The sequence below is a fragment of the Mytilus trossulus genome, chromosome 1, assembly GCF_036588685.1.
Source record: "Mytilus trossulus isolate FHL-02 chromosome 1, PNRI_Mtr1.1.1.hap1, whole genome shotgun sequence".
In the NCBI taxonomy this organism is placed as follows: domain Eukaryota; kingdom Metazoa; phylum Mollusca; class Bivalvia; order Mytilida; family Mytilidae; genus Mytilus; species Mytilus trossulus.
This window is the reverse complement of record NC_086373.1, coordinates 24,383,403-24,406,243: the sequence shown is the minus strand read 5'-3', so window position 1 is coordinate 24,406,243 and position 22,841 is coordinate 24,383,403. Positions and strand designations below refer to the sequence as shown.

Below are 22,841 nucleotides of genomic sequence, written 5' to 3'. Positions count from 1 at the left end.
ATTACACACAAATATTTTAGTAACAAACCTATCTGCTTAAACTGAAAATTTTGGCACTATTGAGTGTACTTCTTATAAGGTCTTTAGCACAATTGTCTATGATAATTATTTTGATGGGAATTGACAAGAAGCTTTGTTTTAATCTTTGTTCACTAAAAAACTTGTCAATTTTTTTTGCTCAAGATCCAAGATTTTTAAATTTGACCCTTTACTTTGAAGATTAATTGTCAGGTCAGACAAGTCAATATTTTGAAATCCCTTTGATACCACATATATGTATGGATCCAAGTTAACTGGTTCATACTCTGCACAAAAATCACTTTGCAAATAGGTTTTAGGTCATTGCTGGTATTTACTATAATAGACCGTTACAGTTCTAGTTAAGAATTACCTAGTCCAGAGGCACTTCTTTGGTATATATATTTTACTCATCTGTGCATCTTGACTTCCTTAAGAGGAGTTAAACCAGTCAAAGCCTGTCCATGGTGGATTACATTTTCTTCGGGTAAAACTTTCTTTCTATATTTATATATATTTGTACATGTTTTACTTTTACAAATTGGGACTTGGATGGAGAGTTGTCTCATTGGCACTGAATCATAGCACATCTTCTTTTATCTACATAGATTTTTGATTATCAGAATGTGTATTCCATCAAAGGATTTTAGTTTTCTCATGGACCAAAATCAAAAGTAGAGAAATTTAAGTAAGTAGTGCTAATGAACTGAGTATGCAAAGGTAAAATATGACAATAGCTAACTTTATTGTGAATCTGATGTGACAAAGAGACTTCTAATGACAGGGTTGATATATCTAGATGTAGACTACATAGTCATACCTATTTAGAAAAAATCTACTAGTAACAAAATTTTGAAAACAACTCTGTCAATGAATGCATTGTGACAAATATAACAGATTTTTTTTTAACAAAAACAAAGTTTATCCATTAATCTTTAAAATTTATTTGTAAAGAACTTTTATAAAGAATTTATTTACAAAATTTGCTGTATCATTGATGAGAATGAGGCTGATCTTTGATGTAGGTATACCTGTCCAGGTAAAAATGTGTATTGGCTTTAGGCTTTACTTGATCTTTTAATTAAATTTGGTCATTGAATTTCATCCTTTTGAAGAGGTTCTATTGTATGTTAATTAGATTTTATCCAGCTGGAAAATGAAAACTTCAAAAGAGGTTTAGCTGTTGTTAAATTTTAGATATATATAATTACAATCTATTAGAAAAATCTTTGTAGAACACTCGTTTATAAATAATCAGATTTGTTTGGGTGTACTATATGACAAATTTCAATATTTTGTCTTTTGATATTGGAAATTGTTTGATATTTCAGGCTTGTAATTATAAGATTATAGGTTTGTATTTCAAAAATCTCAGAATTTTCTTTTTCTTTTGATTTTCTTTGGTCATTTCTCCTCCTAGTACTTGTTTGATAAAGTGAGTTTTGGAGTCAGGGAGCAAACATTCTGTATGTCATTACAGATGATTTTTTTGCTGGTGCTTAGAAAATGGCATATGGTTTTAAGTCGCAACACAGTATTTTAGTGCTAGCATAAAATTATTGTCCATCATTCCACTTTCATGGGCAAAGAAAATATTTGCTTGGTTCTTTTTTCCAAAAGTACAGTCTTTGGGAAATTGGTATCAAGTTTGAGTTTCTTTTGAAAGTTTTAATATTTGACAATGAGAATAAATGAGGTACTGGCTGTAGAAATGTGTAGTGTGTTTGCTTTTATTTTTTGTATTTCTCTTACTTTTCTGCAAAAAATGAATGGTTATGTGTAAGTTATGAAGCATGAGCAGAACATCTCAGAGGGACCATTTTTGATCACATAATTGCTTTAAAAATATATTATAATGGTTAAGTAAGAAATGACTCAAATTTTATAAAAGATTTAAATAATATAATTATTGAATTTTCATCAGCAATGGTGCATATAAAAAAAACTTATTATGTAGATGATTCAGATACTGTAAATTCGGAAATTATTGCGATGTTTTTATTATTGCGAAAAATGCGACAGGGTGATAATCGCAATAATTTAAACTCGCATTTTGAAATATTTTGTATGAATAAAACAGGATTTTTTTTCATGTCGCAAAAATTAAAATGGCATTATAGCCTAAAATGAATAAATCGCAATAATAAATGCACGCAATAATTTCTGAATTTACAGTATATATAATTGATATATATTATATTATTTTATTGAAGTTTCATTAGCATAAATTAAACAAAAAAGTATTGAGCTTAAAAAATGTTCAATATTTTATCGATCCACTATATCAAATGTGACACCATATTGTGTCAGCTGTCTCTGATGCTATTGGTTTGACTAAAAACCAGCTGAAATATCACCTGATTTCCATAAAATGTAAGAGATATCTTCCTGGTTAAATTGATTTGCAACATTCTGTATACAGTTGACCACTCATAAAAACCTTTGTAATATTAAAATAGTGTGTTTCAGATTTTTTCCAGCAAAAAGCCAATTCTATTTCGAAGATCAGAAAGATATGGCAGTCATATATTGTATGGCACGGGTTGATTTTCGAATGAATGACACCCGAAAAGTGATTCATTCCGGGTGAATTCAATTCCATTTCATTCGAAGGTCCAAAAAGGGTTTTTCTGACTGTGTTTTGTAATCTTGGAAAAAAAGTTCATGGCAGTTTTATATTTCGATTTTTTGCTGCAATAGCACATCCATGAGAATTATAAGAAACACGTTTAGTTAGCACCTGTACAAATAACCCAAATGAGTATTATATTAGACATTTTCAATTTAGGGCTGTGTTTTTAAAAAACACAGGACAGATGTTGTTGATGGGAAAAGTTAATGTAATCTTTAGTAATGAACTTGCAATATCTTTTTTTAACAAGAGAACAATTGACCAAATGAATTGAGCTGAGCCACAAAGAAGCGAAGGTTCTCTCTTATTGCTGATTCGTCAAAATGTCAGTCTGATATCTACATGTTGTAGCAATCATCTTAGTAATGAAATAAACACAAATATCTTTGATGGCCGATCAATATTGCCTTTTGAAATTGGATTACCATTTGATAGGTGGGACAAAAAAAACTCAATTATCAGATTGTCCGTTTTCTTGTTTTATTGGAACAAATAGAGTGAGAGGGAAATGATAATTGGGTTATTGGCCTGTTCTTTTTTGTTGTTTTTATTGGCTTTGTCTGTTGATTTGATTTTTATAGATCAATTTTTAGTTGGTCTTTGGAGAATAAAGGAAAATGACATGTTTATTTCTCATAGCTACATTGATATTTGTGTTAGAATATCTGTAATTATTTTTGCTGGATTTTATATGGTATTCAGACAATTAATTACATAAATTGGTTTGTGAGGATTTTATACTGACTTCATATGTTGTTGTGTAAAAAAACACATTTATTTTCTAAGCATAAATCATAAATCTTACAATCAAATTGTTCTATAATGCAAAAAAAAAACACCAGCATTTTGCATATAAAACTTCTTTTCTAGTCATAGGTTAGGTTTTTTTTTTTTAACAATATACCAAAATATTGGAAAGACAATACTAATTATAAATATTTCCTTGTTAAAAGTGAAAATTAAATGTATTTGTTGTTTTAAGATCTTATTATTTGTTTATTTATGATTGAGATGTCTATCGCCAATTTAAAGGACAACAGAGTTCATTATGTCAAATCTGGTTTCATCTCCGCTTTTGAAAAGACCATTGTTTGTCAAGTTTTCATTTCATTTATTCAACAATTAAATTAGTCTTAAGAATTTAATTATCTTTTAAAAATCTTGTCTATGTTTGTCTTAGCTGAGCTGGGGTAGACTTACGAAAAATCTGATATGTTTATTTTAAAATAAAAAAAAATCTTATCAACATATTCTTTAAATTCTGTTCTTTTAGCTCAGTGACACTTAAATAAATAGAGTTATCATGATTGGGGGTTTAAAATAATGTAATTTGAGGAGGAATTTTATTAATTTTAATTTCCGATGTGACATTTCAATAAATTAAATTTTTTGTTGTTGGTTGTTACGATTAAACTGTATCAATTTGAGACGTTAATATACATCTGTGTAAACAATTTTGTTTGTGGTAGCGTTCTACCTGGATTAACTTGTGGGTATATACAAATTTACCTATACGTTTTTCCATGAATATTTGTTTGCTGATATTGAAAGGTACACAAAGTGTCATAGAGATGTCTTATTAATCAGCTGATTGTGTGAAATATCAGAAATTTGTGTTTGAAAAAATTCACAACTAACAGCTGACATGTGATTACGGCCATTGGATCAACATAACAGATGTCTTTTAACAAAGAAAATTACCCATAGAAGGTGAAATATACACTTTGGAACTGTCCATTTGAGTGGTCGCTATTGAAATTTCTATTTGTGTACACTTCAGTGTGGAGTAGCAAACAAATAGTTAAAGACTTGAAGAGTTTAATGGAGAGAAAATCTGAAATTGGACACCATTGACCATTGGTCAGATTTTTGATTGCTGAAACTGACCAGTGTATTCCCTGATGGCAGTCTGACACCTCTTATCAGAAGAAGAGATAATAGTGTAACATAAAGATTTTATGATAGATTTTTACAAAGTATACAAAGGAATTGATTTTTTTCTGCTGTTTTTATTTGTTGATTTGCCACAGATGGGATAAACACCCTGATAACATTGATTGGCAGTGGACTAAATGATTGCTTGGCAAATAATGTTGACACTCAGTTATAATTGGACAAATCTCTATTACAACCTACAACATTATATTCACAGTTCCAGATTCCTGCTAGGCTATTGGTCATTTATGGCCCTGAAACTATTTTAAGACACTTTTGACAAGTAATTTACAATAGTATTGTGAAAGGCTGAAATTTCATATTGTTTTGTGAAGTTTTACATATATGTAATTGGAGTTTACCTTGTTATGGTCAATTTCTAAGTCACAAAAGGTCAATTACTCAGCTGACATATTTGAGTGATTTATTAAGGTTGCACTTTAGTGCTGGGAGGATAGTTGTGTATATCAATAGGAGATATTAACACTGCAAGTTATCTTGACAATACATAAACCTTATTGAATAACTTCACTGTGGAGGATTATTTAGATTAAAAAGTCAGCAACGTTTATTGATTTTTTAAAGAAAATTATGATTGAAACTTGAAATTGATGTTGTGGAAAATAAACTACGATTTGTGTAGTTTGAGTTAATATCACAATTATCGCCTGTCATATCTCATCAGGATTGTTGTAGCATAAGGTCAGTGTGGAATTCAGGGCAATAATTAAAACAATATTGACCACATAGTTTGAAAATGAGGTTGTAGTTTCGGAATGATAATAGAACATAGGGATTAATTAACTAAATATTTGCCAATTGCTGCGGACACGTTGGTCATTTTGGAACCATAGTATGACAGGAGCTTATACACTGTAGGATTTATACAGACAAAATCAACATGTATATTTGTATCACTGGGTAGGTAGAGTATTTAATCAGTCTTATATCTACTCTGGATTTAATTTGATTGATAATTTTAATGTAGATTTGTTTACAGAGTTTGAGATATAGTAGGTATGTAATGCCTTCAGAAGACTGTGTCAAAATATGTCTTAATTTAATATACCTTCAAAAATGTCAAATATAACACTGATAATGGTTTAAGTGTACCATTGTACGGTCTCGTGACTTATTTGATCAGAAAATGCTGAAGAGAATTGGACAAGTTCTGCAAATTTCTAACTGATCAATTGAAATATACTTAATTCAATTTTCTCTTCTCACGGGTTGCAATTTACAATTCTTTCAAATGAATTTTAGAACATAGACTTGAAAGATTTCCAATTTATTTGATGCCAAATAGTTGCATTCTCTTATTATAGCCTATATCTGAAATTAATCCATTCTTATTGCTAAATTGTGAACAAAGACTAATGATATTTTTGCCCTGACCCTTCATATTTTTTTCTCAATTTTTATCCTCCTCATATAATTTGATTATTTTTCATCTTGATTCATTGTGCCTTTACTTAAAATCGCCACATGTTGTGTGTACTGCATGCAGAGTAATTAATTAGATGCTGCTGGTAATTGCAATTACTTGTAATTATGCAAATTAAATAGATATGAAACATGTCAAAATACACTGGAGATATAAGTCATAAGTGTCATGGGCTCATTAATTCAGGTTAAGCTGATTTTATCTTAAATCTTGCATATTTGTATAAAAAAAACTTGACTGATAAACTAATTTCATTAAAAAGAAGTCAGCCTGCAGGCTGATGATAAATTTGTGTTCAATTTCCACTTTGACATGTTGACATATTTTTTTTTATGGATGATGAAAAATATTTTTTTTCCTATTAATGTTATAGCTATCAATTAAAAGTCCATTTTTACATCAATTAACATTTCAACTTTGGTCAGTCAATTTATAGATCTTAGATTTGTGCCACCATAGAAGTTTACAAATAATTTGCCTAATAAAAATCCAACTAAAGTTCATTCATTCCATTAAAAACATGTTTTGATTGTATCTGGTTGAAATGCTAATTGATGAATGGATCTGTTTGACTGATAGAAAAATATTTACACAAATAAATTTGCCATTATTTTTATTTGTTCCTGTAAAACCTAATGGCTTATTTAATCAGTCTGATGTTTTTAACACTAATAAAAATCAGCTTTTGATAAGGCTTTCTAAATATTTACATATCAATGTTTATCAAAGTCTACTTTTTATATACATATACATTGTAAAGAAAACTTTTGCACTCATTCGCTTCAAAATTTACATAGTTGATTGAGATTGTGGCCTTTCACAGGTTATGTTTTATATAAATACTGAAAATCCTTTACCAGTAGTCATGGAATTTTTTTTATGTTTGATGTAAGCATAAAAACTTTGTTAAGAAAAATCTATATGCGACATATCTTACAAGAATATATAATCAATGCTATGGCGACAAAAAATTGTCCAGAATATTGGTTCTTAGAAATTAATGTTTGTGTAAACATAACACAATTACATCATTTGGAATATTATGGTATAAAGGAATAGAAATATTTAAAAGAAATATTGAAATAATTTGACGCCTGATTATAGAAAACCATTTAAGCAAATCTTTTGCTTTCTAAGTTTTCATATTCATCTTTTTAAAAGAAGCAGATTATGCCAATTATTCACTGAATACAAATACAGACCTATATAATTTGTGGCATTTTCTGTGTAGAAGGATCATGAAGCAATCAGAAGGAGTCCTCAAATTAGATCCAGCAACAATTTCTACCTGAACATAAACAGTGTAACATTCAGCTAGCCCCCCTTTTTAGAAAAAAAAAGTTTAAACAAGCTATGATTAATCTGGCATACTTTTAACATTACAATTGTCTGTGTTTTGATTCTAACAGATTGTTATGCTCATCATTAGACTTAAAATGCAAGGTTTGCACATTCTTAACATCTGATTAAAATATTGTTATATTAAGAACATAGTTTGATAACAAGATACACAATCAGTTTTATTTGATCAAATTGGATTGACTTTTAAGAATTGCAAAAAATACATCACCGACAGTTACTGAAGATGCTTGAAGAAAAATGGCAAAAACCAATAAACCTTTAATTTAGAAAAGAACAAATTGATTTTTTGATAGAGCTTCAAATTCCTCAGAATGCAATTAAGTCTTAAAGATGACTCTAAGCTTGCATTTTTTGAGATTAAAGATGTAAGGTGATTATTACAATAAGACAGCAATCCAAGAAGACCATAAAATCTAAACAGACATTTAGAGGTCAACATACAGTCTACAATGTCAGACATCATGTAAATGTCAAGTTATAAACCCCCCAAAGTCTAGACAAGTAGTGAATGTCAATTCACCAGAGACAATCAAAGATCATGTTTTAGTTCTGTCTTTTTCAACAACTAATGTTAATTGATGCCATGATGGTTCCAGTCTTGACAGTTATTTGTGGACAACATACTGTTAAAGTAAATTTGAATACAACCATATATAGTAATTGTTGTTAAATTAAATTGCATTGTATCTACCAAAGATTGGCCTGTCCTTGGGTAGTCATTTATGGACTGGGATGTTCTGAATGCATGTTTGCTCCTCAGATTTCGACTGGTCTGCTGTGTTGGTCCATGAATCAGTAAAGCTTCTATAAAGAATAGAACAGACTGTGATTTTAAAGGACTTTTTGAATCTCAGGTCTTCAAGCACTAAAAGTGGGATTGTTTCATTTTGTTTGAAGGTAAATCATCATATATTTGAACTTGTGAAAATTCATCATACTTTAACTAATAACATGCTTAATATAGTTCATTTCTTGTTGTGGGGTCCATAATATAAACAGTTTAAGAAGAAATTATTTCTTTTTACTCCAATTTGAAGTTCATTTGATTTGTTTATTGAATCAGTAATACATATATATATTTATAATAGGAGATTGTTGTGAAAATTATAAAATTGATCATAGTGTACTTGGAATTAATTCAGAAACATGCTTTTACGACTTAAAAGCTTTTGTAATTTAGTTTATTTAGATGTTTATTGATATTTTATTCCAATTTTATTAGTTCAAATATACTGTTGGAATGCTACAGTTAGAGGTAAATAAAAGCTAGAATTCTTTTGTATCTGATCGAATTAAAACACCATAGATTGTAATAGGTTTGTGACGGGACATTATTACCAAAGTTTAAAAGCTTCGTTGACCATAATGATGGGCTACTTATATGACCAGGGGGTAAAGAAATAAAGTTTTTACCAAGATAGGGAATAGAGGGATAGAGAGGTACGGTTAGATACTTTGCATAACCCACCACTATTAATTTGAATTTGAAGGGTGATAAACGACTTTGATGGGAATATAATTGACGGGTATATAAAACCCGCTAATGACTCATCAAAGGAGAGATGTGTTTTGAAACATTCTGAAAGAGTTATCGACATGGTGAATTGGTGACCATAATTTGAATGTGGGGGGAATGTAGACTGAAGGTTTAAAATAGTGTGAGAATACTTATATAACTGTGAAGTTTTTCAGTATTTTTTGCACCTTTTAAGGCATATCATTGAAAGAGGATCAATAAATATGCATATTTATTATATGTCAAATAAGATTTATGACTGATACAAATTAAAAACATGCTGACGATATACTATTAAAAATCATGGCATAGAATTAATTGCTATGATGCATTAGAAGAATTTAATTTTCACAGTTCATGAAACAGATTGATTAGTAATTTTAAATATTAATGATGCTAATGCACCTATAGATTATTACTTGCGTCAATGCATGCAGATTTAGATTTCTCAAATCCATTTTAATGTGAAACTTCCCCAATTTTCACATGAGAAAAATATTAAATGATTTGTGTGGGTAGAATTAAATGACATCTAGAGTTGAGTCAGATGGGCACCATATCACACCTTCATGACCATAGACTGTAAGATCCAAAGGGGGGGTTGGATGATCAATGCATTTGAATGAGGACATGTAGTTGGAATACCCCTTTTTGTCCTGGGTTAGGTAATCCTCTTTTTTTAAAATGGCTGGATCTGCATGATACAATCACTGCTGTTATTGTCTAACACAAATTTAAGGATATTCAAACTTTTCTAGGATTATAAATTACACTAATCATGACTAATGTATCTTTCAGATGAAGAATCACATGTCTAATAAAATTTTCTTTCCTATTGCATTTGGAACATTAAATCTAAAGTTGTATTTGTGAAAGGATGCACGCTTAAAATTACAGTATTTCACGTCCATGGCAAAATCTAGGTTTCTTGACTGTTTTCAACTTGTTTCCCTAAACTTTGTTTCAGATACACTTGGAGACCAAAATATGGAAAGCATAATAGGTCCGAGAACACAATTAATTCGTAGTGCATTTCTTTTAGAACATAAATGAAAATAAAAAAAATCCCACCTGCGCTTTCTCAAAGAAACTTTTACAGTGTGTTGTACTACTTTTGGGACAAATTATATCAAAATTATAGAAAACTTCATCGCCTCTAACTCAAAATATGGACAATTTTATGTTTAGGGCGTCTTGAAATCTTGTGACAGCTTCCGAAGTGCTCATTTTCAACCTTTTTCAGCTGGACCAAATCACTACTTTCCTTTAAAATTCTGGACCCAAATTTTTTTACAGTGTAATTTTATCCCCCTACTTGCAATTTGAGGCATTAAACATGGAGAAATAAATTTGGAAGAGGTATAAAAATTAATAGCAAGTAACCCACTGTCAACACTAGGGACTATATTTGTGAACAACGAAAATCAAGGGACGACAATGGTGGTCTCGGACCATAAAGTGTCAATTTTTTTGGGACATAAACTTCCAGGCAAAAGTGATCTAATGTAAAGTTGCAACATTTAGTATACATGTAATAAGCACAATTACTTAATTTTATGCAATGAAAATTTGCCAACCACTGAATTTGGGTTATAGGTACTAAAGATTTCAAATGACCTCGAACCTAGTATAAGGACTACAGGCTTAGTCTACAGCAGTTATGAAAATTAATGTAGTGAGTTGCTACAAAAACAAATAATAATTTATTTAAAATGATGACTGACCTTTTGTGACCCAACGGTCTGTCTAATGACTGCAAGGTATGGTTTTTATTAGGTCTTCAGACATGTACAAATTACTAAAACATGGTTTGGTATGAGGATAAATATCAAAACAATATGATAAAAACATTTATATGGCTTTTCACCTTTGTTGTCAATTTTTTTCTTAAATGGAACTAAACTTTTTATGATGATTTACATGGTGAATATAAGTACAAACATATAATTGCATACATGACCCTACCCAAAAAGCATGATAACCTAAGCAAGCACTAAAAGGGGATGGGGTTTTCAAGGGAGTTAAATCAAAGTAGTAGGATCTTCAAATATTTAAGAATGGTCAGATCATATGTTTCGCATGTCATAATTGTTCGTACTCAGGCATGCATTTTCAATGGAAATAGTGACATCATAATGAATTCCCAAAACCCATGAGACGATAATAATTCGTTTACTTATTTTTTTTATGAATTATTATCTCATCTTGCAACTGTCAATATGTTATATATATATGTTAAATTGAAAAGTTAAAAGATACCCATATCATATTCCACATGGATAATTTATATCCATCTCTCCTATTGTTTTGTTGTACTGGGTTACCTTGATAATTGTTTATTTGACCACTTAGGATTTGATATATATCATGGTACTCATTATACTTCACCCAACTTTCATAACAAAGTTTGCTGTCTCACCCAGGGTATACCTATATGTTCTTGTCTGATTGTTGCCATACATGGTCTGAAAATATCAAAAATCATCAAAAGGACCTTAAGAGCTACAATTTTCGCAGCTAATCTTTTACCTACACTAATAGGTCACAGTGCCTGTCAAATTTAATCCTATAGTGTCGTTGAATGTGCTTGCATCACATCAGCAAAAAATTTGTAAATTATATTTAAGGTGGTTGTACTTGAGGATTGCATTACTTTTGTCACTTAAACCACATTCTTTGCTGTAACAACCATACTATTTGAGCAGATTAATGTCTTAGTGTCCATGGGGGATAATTGTGCTATTATGCATTTCTGACTAACACTTGTTTATGTTGTGTGGAGGTGTTTACTTTGTATCTTTGACTGTAATTTCATTGCTTTAAAAAGAAATCAAGAAGTAACTGCACAAAAAGCATTATAACTGCACCTCCAGTGTTGAGGTCATTGAATGGTACAAAAAGGAATTTTACATGCAATGATATGACACCTAAGGGTTTGGTCTACCATATATTATTATCTTTGGAAAAGTTTTTTTCTCTTTGTCACATTCACTGTTACCCTGATTCTCAATTTTATATTGCATTCATGTAAAAATAATTTGTCAACTCTGATTGTTACATACTGTACTTTAAAATCCGTTTTCCTCAGTTGATGAATGTTTTGACAAATGTGTTGTTGACTATAGGAAGATAATCTGGGTGCATTCTCATTGTATTTCATGATAGATATTAAGTTCACTGACTTAGGTATACTGTATAATACATTAAAATGCCTTTTGATGTCCTTCAACTTGGTTTATCTTTACAAATGTAGACTTTCTTCTAAAAAGTGATGAAGGCTGGGAAAATTAAAAGATTAAATGAAATATGCACAGCTTTAAATGTATTCAGGCTTACATTGCATTCCTATTAGGATAAGAAATTTGATATATAGATTATTTCATATGAAAATAGATGCTGACACAATATACAGTGGTTGAATCCTTTATAAAGTTGGTGTACATGTAGTTTTGTGCATTTTGATTCAGATAAATCTATCCCTGTTAAGGTCAATCATTTCAGAATTTGTAGTTTGGAGCACTTTTCTTGATTCAGCAGTAAAAATCTGAAGTTATACAAAAAAGACAAGAACTTGAAATCTGAATTCTTAGTTTTTTCTAATGTTAGAATTATAGCTATTTATTTTCCCTGTATAAATCTTCTATTCTGTATTCTCTTCTAGTGCAGAGTACATTCGCTCTGGTGACTGACTGGCTAATTTACCAGTGTAAATGATAAATTAATGCAAAAGATATGATACCTGGTGACAGTCCAGAAGTACTTTATATGTAAAAGCCATATTTTTATTCCAAGGAAATTTCTGAGCGTTGATAATGACCCTATTTGCACTAATTTCTGAATTTACAATGTTCAAAGATATACAGTGATGTGGTATGAGTGCCAATGAGACAACTCTCCATCCAAGTGAAAATTTATAAAAGTAAACCATTGTAAGTCAAAGTACGGTCTTCGACACACATCCATGGCTCACATTATATTTTGCCTTTCTCTCCCTTTCTGAAACTGTCATAGTTTATATTTCAGAAGAATGATATTGTAACTTCTATGACAAATTGCTCTCTTAAATGGTCTTTAGAGTTCTTTAAGAAATAGCAAATCCATTTTATTTCCTGTGATGAATTTGAAATGAGAAGAAAGAAAGCTGCGTCTATAGAAATCCAGCTGAAGTAGTCATGGCACTTGTTTGAATATTGTCTCTCAGGAAAACAAAAAAAGATACAACACTAATTTTCATCATAAAATACAATGGAAATCAGCAATATTTGTGGGAGACCAATAAGAAAGAAACAATTAGATTTTATAAGTTAATAGAGCCTGTAGCCCTTTATGTTAAAAGATATAAAAACTTTCCTCCAGTTGAGATATATCATGTTTGTTTATTTTGTTATGACAGTTGTCCTATGAGAACATATGTGATATTTTTTGGTTTGAGGTGAAAACCTCTTGTGGCATACCAGTCAGATATTGATTGCTTGTTTTTTTTAAACAACTTTCTTGTATAGAAAAAAATATTTATCTGTATAAAAAAAAGATATGTAGCTCCCCTGAAGGTATAGGATATAAGTTGTTTTCATTAACAGATAGATGTTAGATAGATGTTGTATTGACATAAAAGTCTGTCTAGAACAAGGATCTGATAAAAGTGTTGATTGGAAAAGTGTGGATGTTCATTGCCCTCAAGTCTTGTCTACTGGTGTAGGAACTTATAGGTGTTCTTTTGTAGATTTCAGTGGGAAAATAATGTCGGTCATTTTTAAAGGAGCTTGCACTTTCTTTCTTTCTTTTTTTTTTAGGTTGACAGCCTCAATTTCCTCTTTGCCATTTTTCCACTTAAATTTGAAAGTTTATTCCACAAATACTTCCAAAAGCACTGAATGGTTATTCTTATTATAGTTCTAAATGGAGGTTTCTCATTCAATTAACCCTGAGTTTGAAACAGTTGGAAAACTCTTAAATCAAGTCAGTGGGGATTTTTTTTCTAGGAAAGCTGTAATAAACGGGACAGTTGTTAGAATAAAAAATGCACACAATGAACGTCTAGGTAGGCTTAGTCAAGTAAGACTGATTATAACTAGTTTTTTTTTTTTTTTTTTTCTCAATATATATGACAAATAAGTCTTACATGTTTAACAATTTTTGTTTCTTTGACAAGGATATTTATCAGTTGTATTAGCTAAAGTACATCTTATGTTTACACAAAGAAAAAACTGTTTCCCTAAACAGTTAATTATTGTGGTTTTGTTTTGTGGTTTAATAAAACATATTCCTTTATTTTATCATGTGCACATATTAAACCAATGGCCAACATGATTAATGAAAATTGAGAAGAAATGACAAGAAATGAACAAATATTTTTATCCAGAAGGGGAAAGTAACTAGTGCTGTCATTTATTTGTATTGTAAGCCAAGACAAAAATAAATCATGCTCATGATGCTGCTATAAGACCCTGTGGGATATTGTTTTTATTTATCTAGATATTGGGGTTATTTTGCTTACGTCATAATATTTTCTCTTGCTAGAGGTTACTGTACTAATGTTGTTTAAAGAGCTTTTTAAAGTTCACAAATATTTGAATAATCTTACATATTTTTTATGTTTGATAACAAATTTCATTAAAGGAGATTGCATATCATTATTTTATTAAGTTTTATCAGTGTAGATAAATAAATTGAATTGGAACTGTTCTTTTTATATAAAATGGTTTATCTGAACAAAATAATGCACAGAATTCATGCACTGAAATGAAAACTGTTTGAAGGCAGTTAGAGTTATTCCCCTTTCATCATACAATTCCTTGGCTCAATATAAATAGTGATAGAATGAAGTGTCAAAGTTATTAATGAATTTGTGGATATCTGATTTCTTATACCTGATTTATGTTCTGAAGATATTTAGATAATTTTTTTTATTATCAAAATTATAATTGTATTATTCATGAAGTTGAATAAAAATCCAAAATATAGTGTCACATGAAATGCAAGTTGAAGGTGTTATATTTCATGAGTAGTGCTTTACAAGCACATAAAAACCCAAACTAATTTGTATTATAACTAAGAAATGTGTCTATCCTTTTAACTCAGTAGCCACTTTCAATTTAAAATATCGGATGAAAGAAATATAAAGAAAAAGCTGGAGGATGAATGGTTCAACTGTCTAAGGCCTTTTTGCAAAGATGATGTAGCTACCCCTCCCTGTATATCTATCTTTCAAGGTAAGGTAACTCTAAAACAGTGCATTTTCTGAAGGATTCTACATGAAATTTTCCTGTTTTGTATTTCAGCCAGAAAAGACGTACGGTGACCATATCTTTTCTTTTGATATTCTCAAAACAGTGTATGAAAGCCATCTTTTCCTTAAGTATTAATTTTTGTGATATTGAGAAAAATCCTGGTTAATTCATATAAAAGATTTCAAAATGAGAGTATGAATTTTTACAATTATTACCCTGTCCCATTTTTTGCAATAATAAATACAATGCAATAATTTCTGAATTTACAGTGATCAAAAGCTTGAAAGAGTTTAGTGATATGAAAAATTAGAAAATGGCTACGCATTATATTTACAGGTTACATTTCATAATTTGGTGCTTGCAGTCCTAATATTCTTTTTTTTTACATTAAATGTTAATATGGCAATGCTTCAATAAAAGGTGCTTAAGATTCGTCCAAATGATGCATTAGTGGTGTATTCCTTTACTTCCACAAGGAACTGTGCCAGGAGTCCTTGGTTTCATTCCCCTGTCTGGTAGTGCTTATTCAGGAAGAGCTATCCTGCTCACCCAGCTGTTACTCTATAAATAGAGCTGATCAGGTAAACATTGCAGTGCTGATCATTGATCAAAGCTACCAATCCATCAGACAATTTGTAGAACATGAAAGATGGCATTATATCCTGACATGCTCACCTGCAGGTATGAGATTGGTGTGGTGACCTGCATGGTACTTCTTCTCATCAATCATGCAACATGTAAATACACAGATATCTGAAGGCCTTAATTACCATTTCCCACCAGTGTCAGTGCAAAATGGTAGAAATAAACTGGATTTATGAATTATTTATGATTTGTGGTTTTTATAAAGTTTGCATAAATTATTCTCTCTTAATTTTTTAATCAAAAACTTGTTATGGTTGAGCTGTTGTAACACTCATGACTTGCATGTTTTTCAATACACAAAATTTGTCTTAGGGTTCTTCACCTGTTCAACTCACCTGTTTTTCTTGTGTGACGAAAATGATTATGTTATGTCTCTGACAGATGTACTTGTATGTTTCCATAAATCACTTATTTTAAATGTTAAGATGTCCGGTTTTCATATAGTGCAATCTTCTTTTGTCATATCTATTGACATACTTTGAAAACATAAAAATTTACGAGCTCTATGTTTGAAATCAACAAATATTTACCTGCGTTCTTTCACCTGGATTACCTACTTAAGATGCTGTGGTCATTTACTATTAATGATGTTATAATTTGCTGACTGTCTTGAAAAAAGTAAAATCATCGTTGAAAACAGCTGTTTATATTTCTGTTAACAAGGCATTGTATACATACTTAATTGTTTGTATATTGTTTGAGAAAGTGATGTATTCCGCTGGAATTTATGTTGATCTGTTTTTGGCCTAAGCTCAAACAGAACTGACATTGATAGCATACAAAATGATACTTGTAGGATTGCCTGGAATATTGAATAGTTGTGAAAAATCAATGCCTAGTGCCATTTTCCCATTGAGAAATTTAGAATCGAATATTCTTCTTTTAGATTAATTATATACGTTAGGAGTTTTTGTACATTTACATTCATGGATTTTGGCCTGATTGGGAATATTGGAAATTAACTACTCTACATAAGAATGTTGACTTGTCCGGAATGAAGTTATGGCCCTTAATTGGGTCCGTAGTCTGATTGTGCAATGTTTTTGCCGACGTCCTAATAATTTTCTGAAAGATAAAGGGATTGGATATTACGGTGAAAGTCAGGATGACCTTTATGACAGTGATGGCTTTTGGGACGAAAAGGTGTTTGTTGATAACATGGGTCCAGAAATAGCTTCTTCGTTTGAAACCATTCAGCAGATTGTTTTAATTGAAAGCAATCCAGCTTTTGAAGATGACACCGAGTCTGTAACAAACTCTTCTGTGAAAAAGTTTTTAACAGTTCCAGAGAAAAGGTATTTATAAATAAAAGGGAGATTTGGGATAAGTTGGAATGAAACAGAAGCCATACCAACTACATAAGATCTTGTAGGTAAAAAGATCATATTGTTTGTCAACAAAAACTGATCTAATATGTCTTGGAGTGTCTCCAGTCCAAAAGACTGTTGACTAATTTAGAGCAAACTTACTTTTTTAATTCGAATGAAGAAGCGGGTGGCTTAGAATAAGATTCTTTTTACCCTAGTGATCCTTCATCCCTTTATTTTGTTTCTTATCCTATAAACTTTGTCAAATTAGATTTTTTTTAAAACACATTTATATTTTAAACTTAATTCTTCAGAGTTTTTATAAGAGCCTTGGCTATTCAGTATATTATTGTCCCCACAAACCTCACAGAAGTTCCTGGTAACCACCAACTTTGAAAAAGCTAATCTTTCAAGAGATTGTAGCATCCCTTCCATGAAAAAAAAATGGGAACACAATTCACATTCAAGCAATATAGCATAACATTAGTTTACCATGGTACCGAAAGCCCTGGGGATAACATTGAGCTTTGTTGAAGTTGTTTGTTTTTCTATATATTTAGAAATGATCATTGATTATATATGGTTTGTTAATTATCTCAATTACATGTGGGTGGCACTGTGTGATATGAATTTATTGGATTTTTGTATCCCCTAGGGTGTAGCTTATGCTGTAAAGCATGTTTGATACCTGCTTCGAAATATTGTTGTCTTACTCAAACATGCTGTCAGTTTAGCAAGGAAGTAACAAATAACATTAACAGCATATTTGTTTACTTATGGCATATGTCCAGGACATCCCTGGACCTCTTGCATTAAAACAAACCGATATGTTTCCTATCCAGAATCAACCTACGTTCTGAGAAAACAAAACCAATAAGGGAGATAACTTTATAAGCCTGTGAAGCCCCAAGTTGTTTAGCCCAATATTTGTGTGTCCCTTGAACAAGGGAGATACCTTTAAAAGCCTGTGGAGCTCTAAGTTGTTTAGCCCAATATTTGTGTGTCCCTTGAACAAGGGAGATACCTTTAAAAGCCTGTGGAGCCCCAAGTTGTTTAGCCCAATATTTGTGTGTCCCTTGAACAAGGGAGATACCTTTAAAAGCCTGTGGAGCCCCAAGTTGTTTAGCCCAATATTTGTGTGTCCCTTGAACAAGGGAGATTCCTTTAAAAGCCTGTGAAGCCCCAATATTTGTGTGTTCCTTGGTGGTAATACTTGTTATATACCTGTATTTAGAAAAATTAAGAAATAGTAATCATCTCTATTTAGGAGTCTGGACCATTAAGGTCTTATTATGGAATTGAATACTTTGTTATATTAATTGATTGCTGGTGTTAAACATCACTTTCAGCAGTCTGGACTACATCATGGTTGCCTGTTAATACTGGCAGGGTCAGCTGGGGTACTACTAGAGAGCCACCAACCTTTGTCAAGATGGCAATCCTAGTAGATTGAAATCTGAACACAGGCCTTCAACAAGTGGGGTCTAACCAAAACCATATTGTTAATAGGCTAGTGAAACTAAAGAGAACTTAACAGATCTCATGACCACCAAGGCTTTTCTGTTACCAAGAAAAAATAAACGAATGAAATTTATTCTAGAGGATCTTCCAGTCATGCCCAGTTATAGACAAAATATATCTATAAACCAGGATCGATTCATTTATGGTTTATATCCTAGTTGATATGTATTGTATCTGTATCTTTCTAATGTACAACTTATTGTTACAAATACAAGATTTAATTCTGTTATGTAAAGCTTTCTGAAAACCAATAACTCAAATAACCTTGGTCACAATTCTGATTGGGAAAAAGAATAGAGGCTCTCTATTAAAGCATCTAAGAAGCATCAGGTTATAGTATTCAAAGAATAGGAAACAAATCATGTCGACTGTTAGTAGAATAGTATACTGTAATATAAAATGTGCTGGAAGTATTTACTTATTTAATAGTCATTTTTGGCTCAAATTGAAAGGAGATACATGTATGACAATTTTCTCATATTTTGCAGTGATAATTGTTGAGATTTTTAGTTTAAATCAAAAAATCAAATCAAATATGTTTATGTTTATTTCCTAATCAAAGGGCCCTTATAGGCATATGAATTACAAACAAAATGGATAATAGACAAAACATAAATTAAAATACATATTTAGAAACAATATGAAATTTAAACATTATAATATGATTTATATAAAAACAAAACAATAGTACATATATATACGACATTGTCAGTTCAGCAAAAGAAAGATAACTCTTCCCCAAATATTATCATTAAAACCTGTATTAATTCACTTGACAGTATTATTTCTCACTTCTAAGTTTGAAGTTAAAAATTTGCATAATTTTTTAATAAAATTATCATTATCATTTGTCATAATCCAAATAAATAGGTTTTGCGAATTAAGTATTCTCAGTTTTGGATATTCCATAAATAAATCATCAAGTAAAATGGTTCTTGAAGTTACATATAGAGGACATTGCAATAAAAAATGGTGTTCATCCTCAGTCACATTCAAATTACAATATTGACAAAGTCTTTCACATCGTGGAATACTCTCTAATTTACCTGACATATTTACCCTGCGTTCATGACGACCAGTTTCAACTCTTAATTTGTGATTACTTAACCTTAATTTAGTAAGAATTCGACAATTGCCATTATTTATAGAGGATAGATAGGTTTCTTTACCAAATGAAAATTTAAATTTGAAATAAGTACTCAATTTACCTTTATCCTGTAAATAAGAATCTCTGGTTACTTTCCAAGTCTCAAGAAAACTGTTTCGGAGACATTGTTTAAGTGATTTTTTAAATTTATATTTACTTAGGGTTTTACAATAAGCCAAATTAAAGTTTAACTTTTCCCCATAAAAGAGTATATTAGTGTACCAGTAATTATTACCTTTGTTTAAGCTATGTAAATGCATATACTCCTTATATGCATTATTCAGCAGGTTTGATGGGGAATTCTCAAGTCTGTGCCAATACATGAAGACTTGTTTTAACATGTCTATGTAAAGAGGATATCTTCCTAGTTCTGTAAGAACTCCTATATTAGTGCACAATTTAGTAACTCCAAGGATATATTTACAAAATTTATGGTGAAGTTTTTCAGACTTCCAAGTTTATCTTGGCTTGGAAGGAAGAAATTCTTCCACAGCAGATTATAGAAGTATGTGAGGTATTTATATCATTGCCAATAAAAAGAAAATAATAAATGCACTAAATAAACATTCGATTTAGAAAAATGTCAGATATTTTTGTTATTTAAAGTTGATTACTTCTTTGATGTCTTTTGGAGTAAGAGTTGTTCCCCTTTTGTCACACAGAAATTTACAACATGTAAACTGATATGATTTGAATGATAATAGGTTATATCATACATAATACACCTGTCATTATTTTGATTACAAATTTTGAAAGTTAATTTCAATACAGGAACATGGCTTTTATGATGTGGAGCCCAATTATTGACAATGAAAGGTATGATCAATTATTTTCTACAAAACTTACTTTTATGGGGACATTTATTTCTGGAGGGTAGTAGGGTAAAGATAGCTGTGTAATGTCAATGATATTAGTCAGTTGACGTCATAAACAAAATGATGCCAATTAATGAAAATCTGAATATAAATTCCAGTGTTCCCAATTGTACCTATAATTTAATGATAGATCCTTCAAAATTGTTATAACAGTCTTAAGTCTAGCAAAGACATATATTTACAAAAATGTATCTATCTCTTGAGTCAGGTTACTTGGCGAAGTCTGAAGGTGCTTTTTAGATATTTGAAATTGAATGTTTCAACTACTGTAAAAAGAAATAATAGTCTATATAGGGACTCTATTGAAATGATTGACACGCGTTGGTTCACCACATGGAGTAAACTGTAAATAAAGAGTTGCAATTGTCTTTAGCCAATTATACTTACCACAGAGTGTTTTTTTAAAAGTTTCAAGAAAAATATAAATGTACATGCTTTGAATTTTTGTCCATCTTGATTTTGGAAGGGAGAAAGAATCAAAGATTGCAGAAAATGTTAACATTGCTTTTCTGTCTTTTAATTCTCTTTTGATATTGCATTAAAGTTCTTTAAGATTGGTAACATTTAAGTCTAAAAGATGAATAAAAGTCTTTAAACTGTTAATCATAGGCTGATGGTTATATATTGGAATATCTGAAGATTGACTAGAGGGGGACCCTCATTAGGTCAGTCAGTAGGTCCCCCTAATGAAAAGTTCTGGATCCTGCACTGTTAAATTGTATTGTACATGATATAATTGAGTGATGGGGGAGCAATAATAAGTACTTTGAACAAGTTACCAATAAAAGTGTAACATAATAATGTGCAGAGAGAAAAACAAGGGAACAAAAACATTTCCTTCTAGGAATATATATGTAACAAAAGTTTTTGTTCAGAAACAGCAGTTGAAAGCGTGTGATTGAAGTTGACTTTGGACTTCAATCTAAAGAGGTCGGTTACATAATGGTACGGAGTTCTTCTGTAAAACAAAATACTTGTCTTAAATTTCATTAATTATTTTCCAGTGCGTTGTATCATATTTATGTTATGAAAGGATCACTCTGTACCGTGAACCCTTTGACTTCAATTTGCATAATTTTTCATAACAAGTTGATGAAATTGTTATTCTTAACTTTGCAGTTGTCTAACCAATAAGAATATTGTTTTCCTTCAGAAACCACTTGAAGTCGAGTGGACTTTTAAGGATGTCATTAAACAAGTATAAAAGGTGACCTAAATACATCTCTTGAGAGATTTGAGGATTATTTATGATATAATTTATAAATCCTGTTGTCTTAGCACTTTCTATAGTGTAAGATTTTCCTTGTATTTGATATAAATATAGCTTGTCAAGTATACATTGAGTCTGTCAGTCTTTTGGGGTTTTTTGCTTAATTTAAGGACATTGATATTCAACCAAGTTTTAGATACCGCGGTAGCTTTGTATTTAGCATATCTAATAGCTCTAACCATGCTTACTTCATTTCAAATTTAAATGCAAAATAGATGAAGCATGAAAAGTAGGTCACAGTTTCTCAAATAAAATAATGGTTGTTCAGATTAAAATATTCCTCAATTTTCAAGAAAATTGATGTGAGCCTGTCCAGAGGGTAGAGGGGTAGTTAATCTATGACTGAGGTTTGACCTAATAATTTCTGTTCGGACTATCTCATGTAACCCAAGAAGAATCTCTGACCATGTTTTAAGTGTGTGGGTTTGAACAAAATTTTATTTTACAAATGTCAACACTTTTAACCAACTTATACAACACATTAACTGACTTATAAATTCTGCAAATCCAACACTTTATGAACTTTGACTTTTAAGTAAGCTTTAAATTTATTATTTTCAACCTGTGCATTCAGAAAGTTCATTATATAAAAGAAAATTATATATGTTTTTATGCCGTTACAATGTAGAAATATCATTGTTATTCATAAATTTAAATTTGATTTTAATCTTTCAAATTATTGTTTGAAATGTACTAAAATTTAGTTCAAAATAAGGTGAATGTGGTCGTATTTATGGAAATTTTATTATCTTACATAAGTAAAAAACTAGAAACTTGACATCTATGAATTTTTTAAAAAGATTGATTTCGATGTCATTTTCAATAATTCACGGCATGTCACTCTAAACGCTGTAGAAATTTGATTTTTAATTGAGATGTTTACTTCTTTTTTAGCTTGTCAATTGCCCATGTAGTTCTTTATTTATGGACAATAATAAA

At 30.6% G+C, this 22,841-nt stretch overlaps 1 protein-coding gene across 7 annotated transcripts in view; it reads left to right on the top strand.

Annotated features, from left to right (window-relative positions):
- The window catches only part of LOC134719644 (IQ motif and SEC7 domain-containing protein 1-like), a 92,900-nt gene that overhangs the window by 15,601 nt on the left and 54,458 nt on the right, over positions 1-22,841 (top strand). For 2 of the 7 annotated variants that reach the window (XM_063582685.1, XM_063582625.1), the window contains exon 1: positions 16,770-17,077. The exons of 2 other annotated variants lie outside the window; for them this stretch is intronic. In XM_063582685.1, the coding sequence (XP_063438755.1) occupies positions 16,785-17,077 (293 nt within the window). In that variant the 5' untranslated portion in view covers positions 16,770-16,784. Of the gene's footprint in view, positions 1-5,222; positions 5,507-16,769; positions 17,078-20,517; positions 20,574-22,841 lie in introns of those variants that run through there. 3 more of the 7 variants (XM_063582681.1, XM_063582662.1, XM_063582665.1) reach the window with 3 other exon arrangements.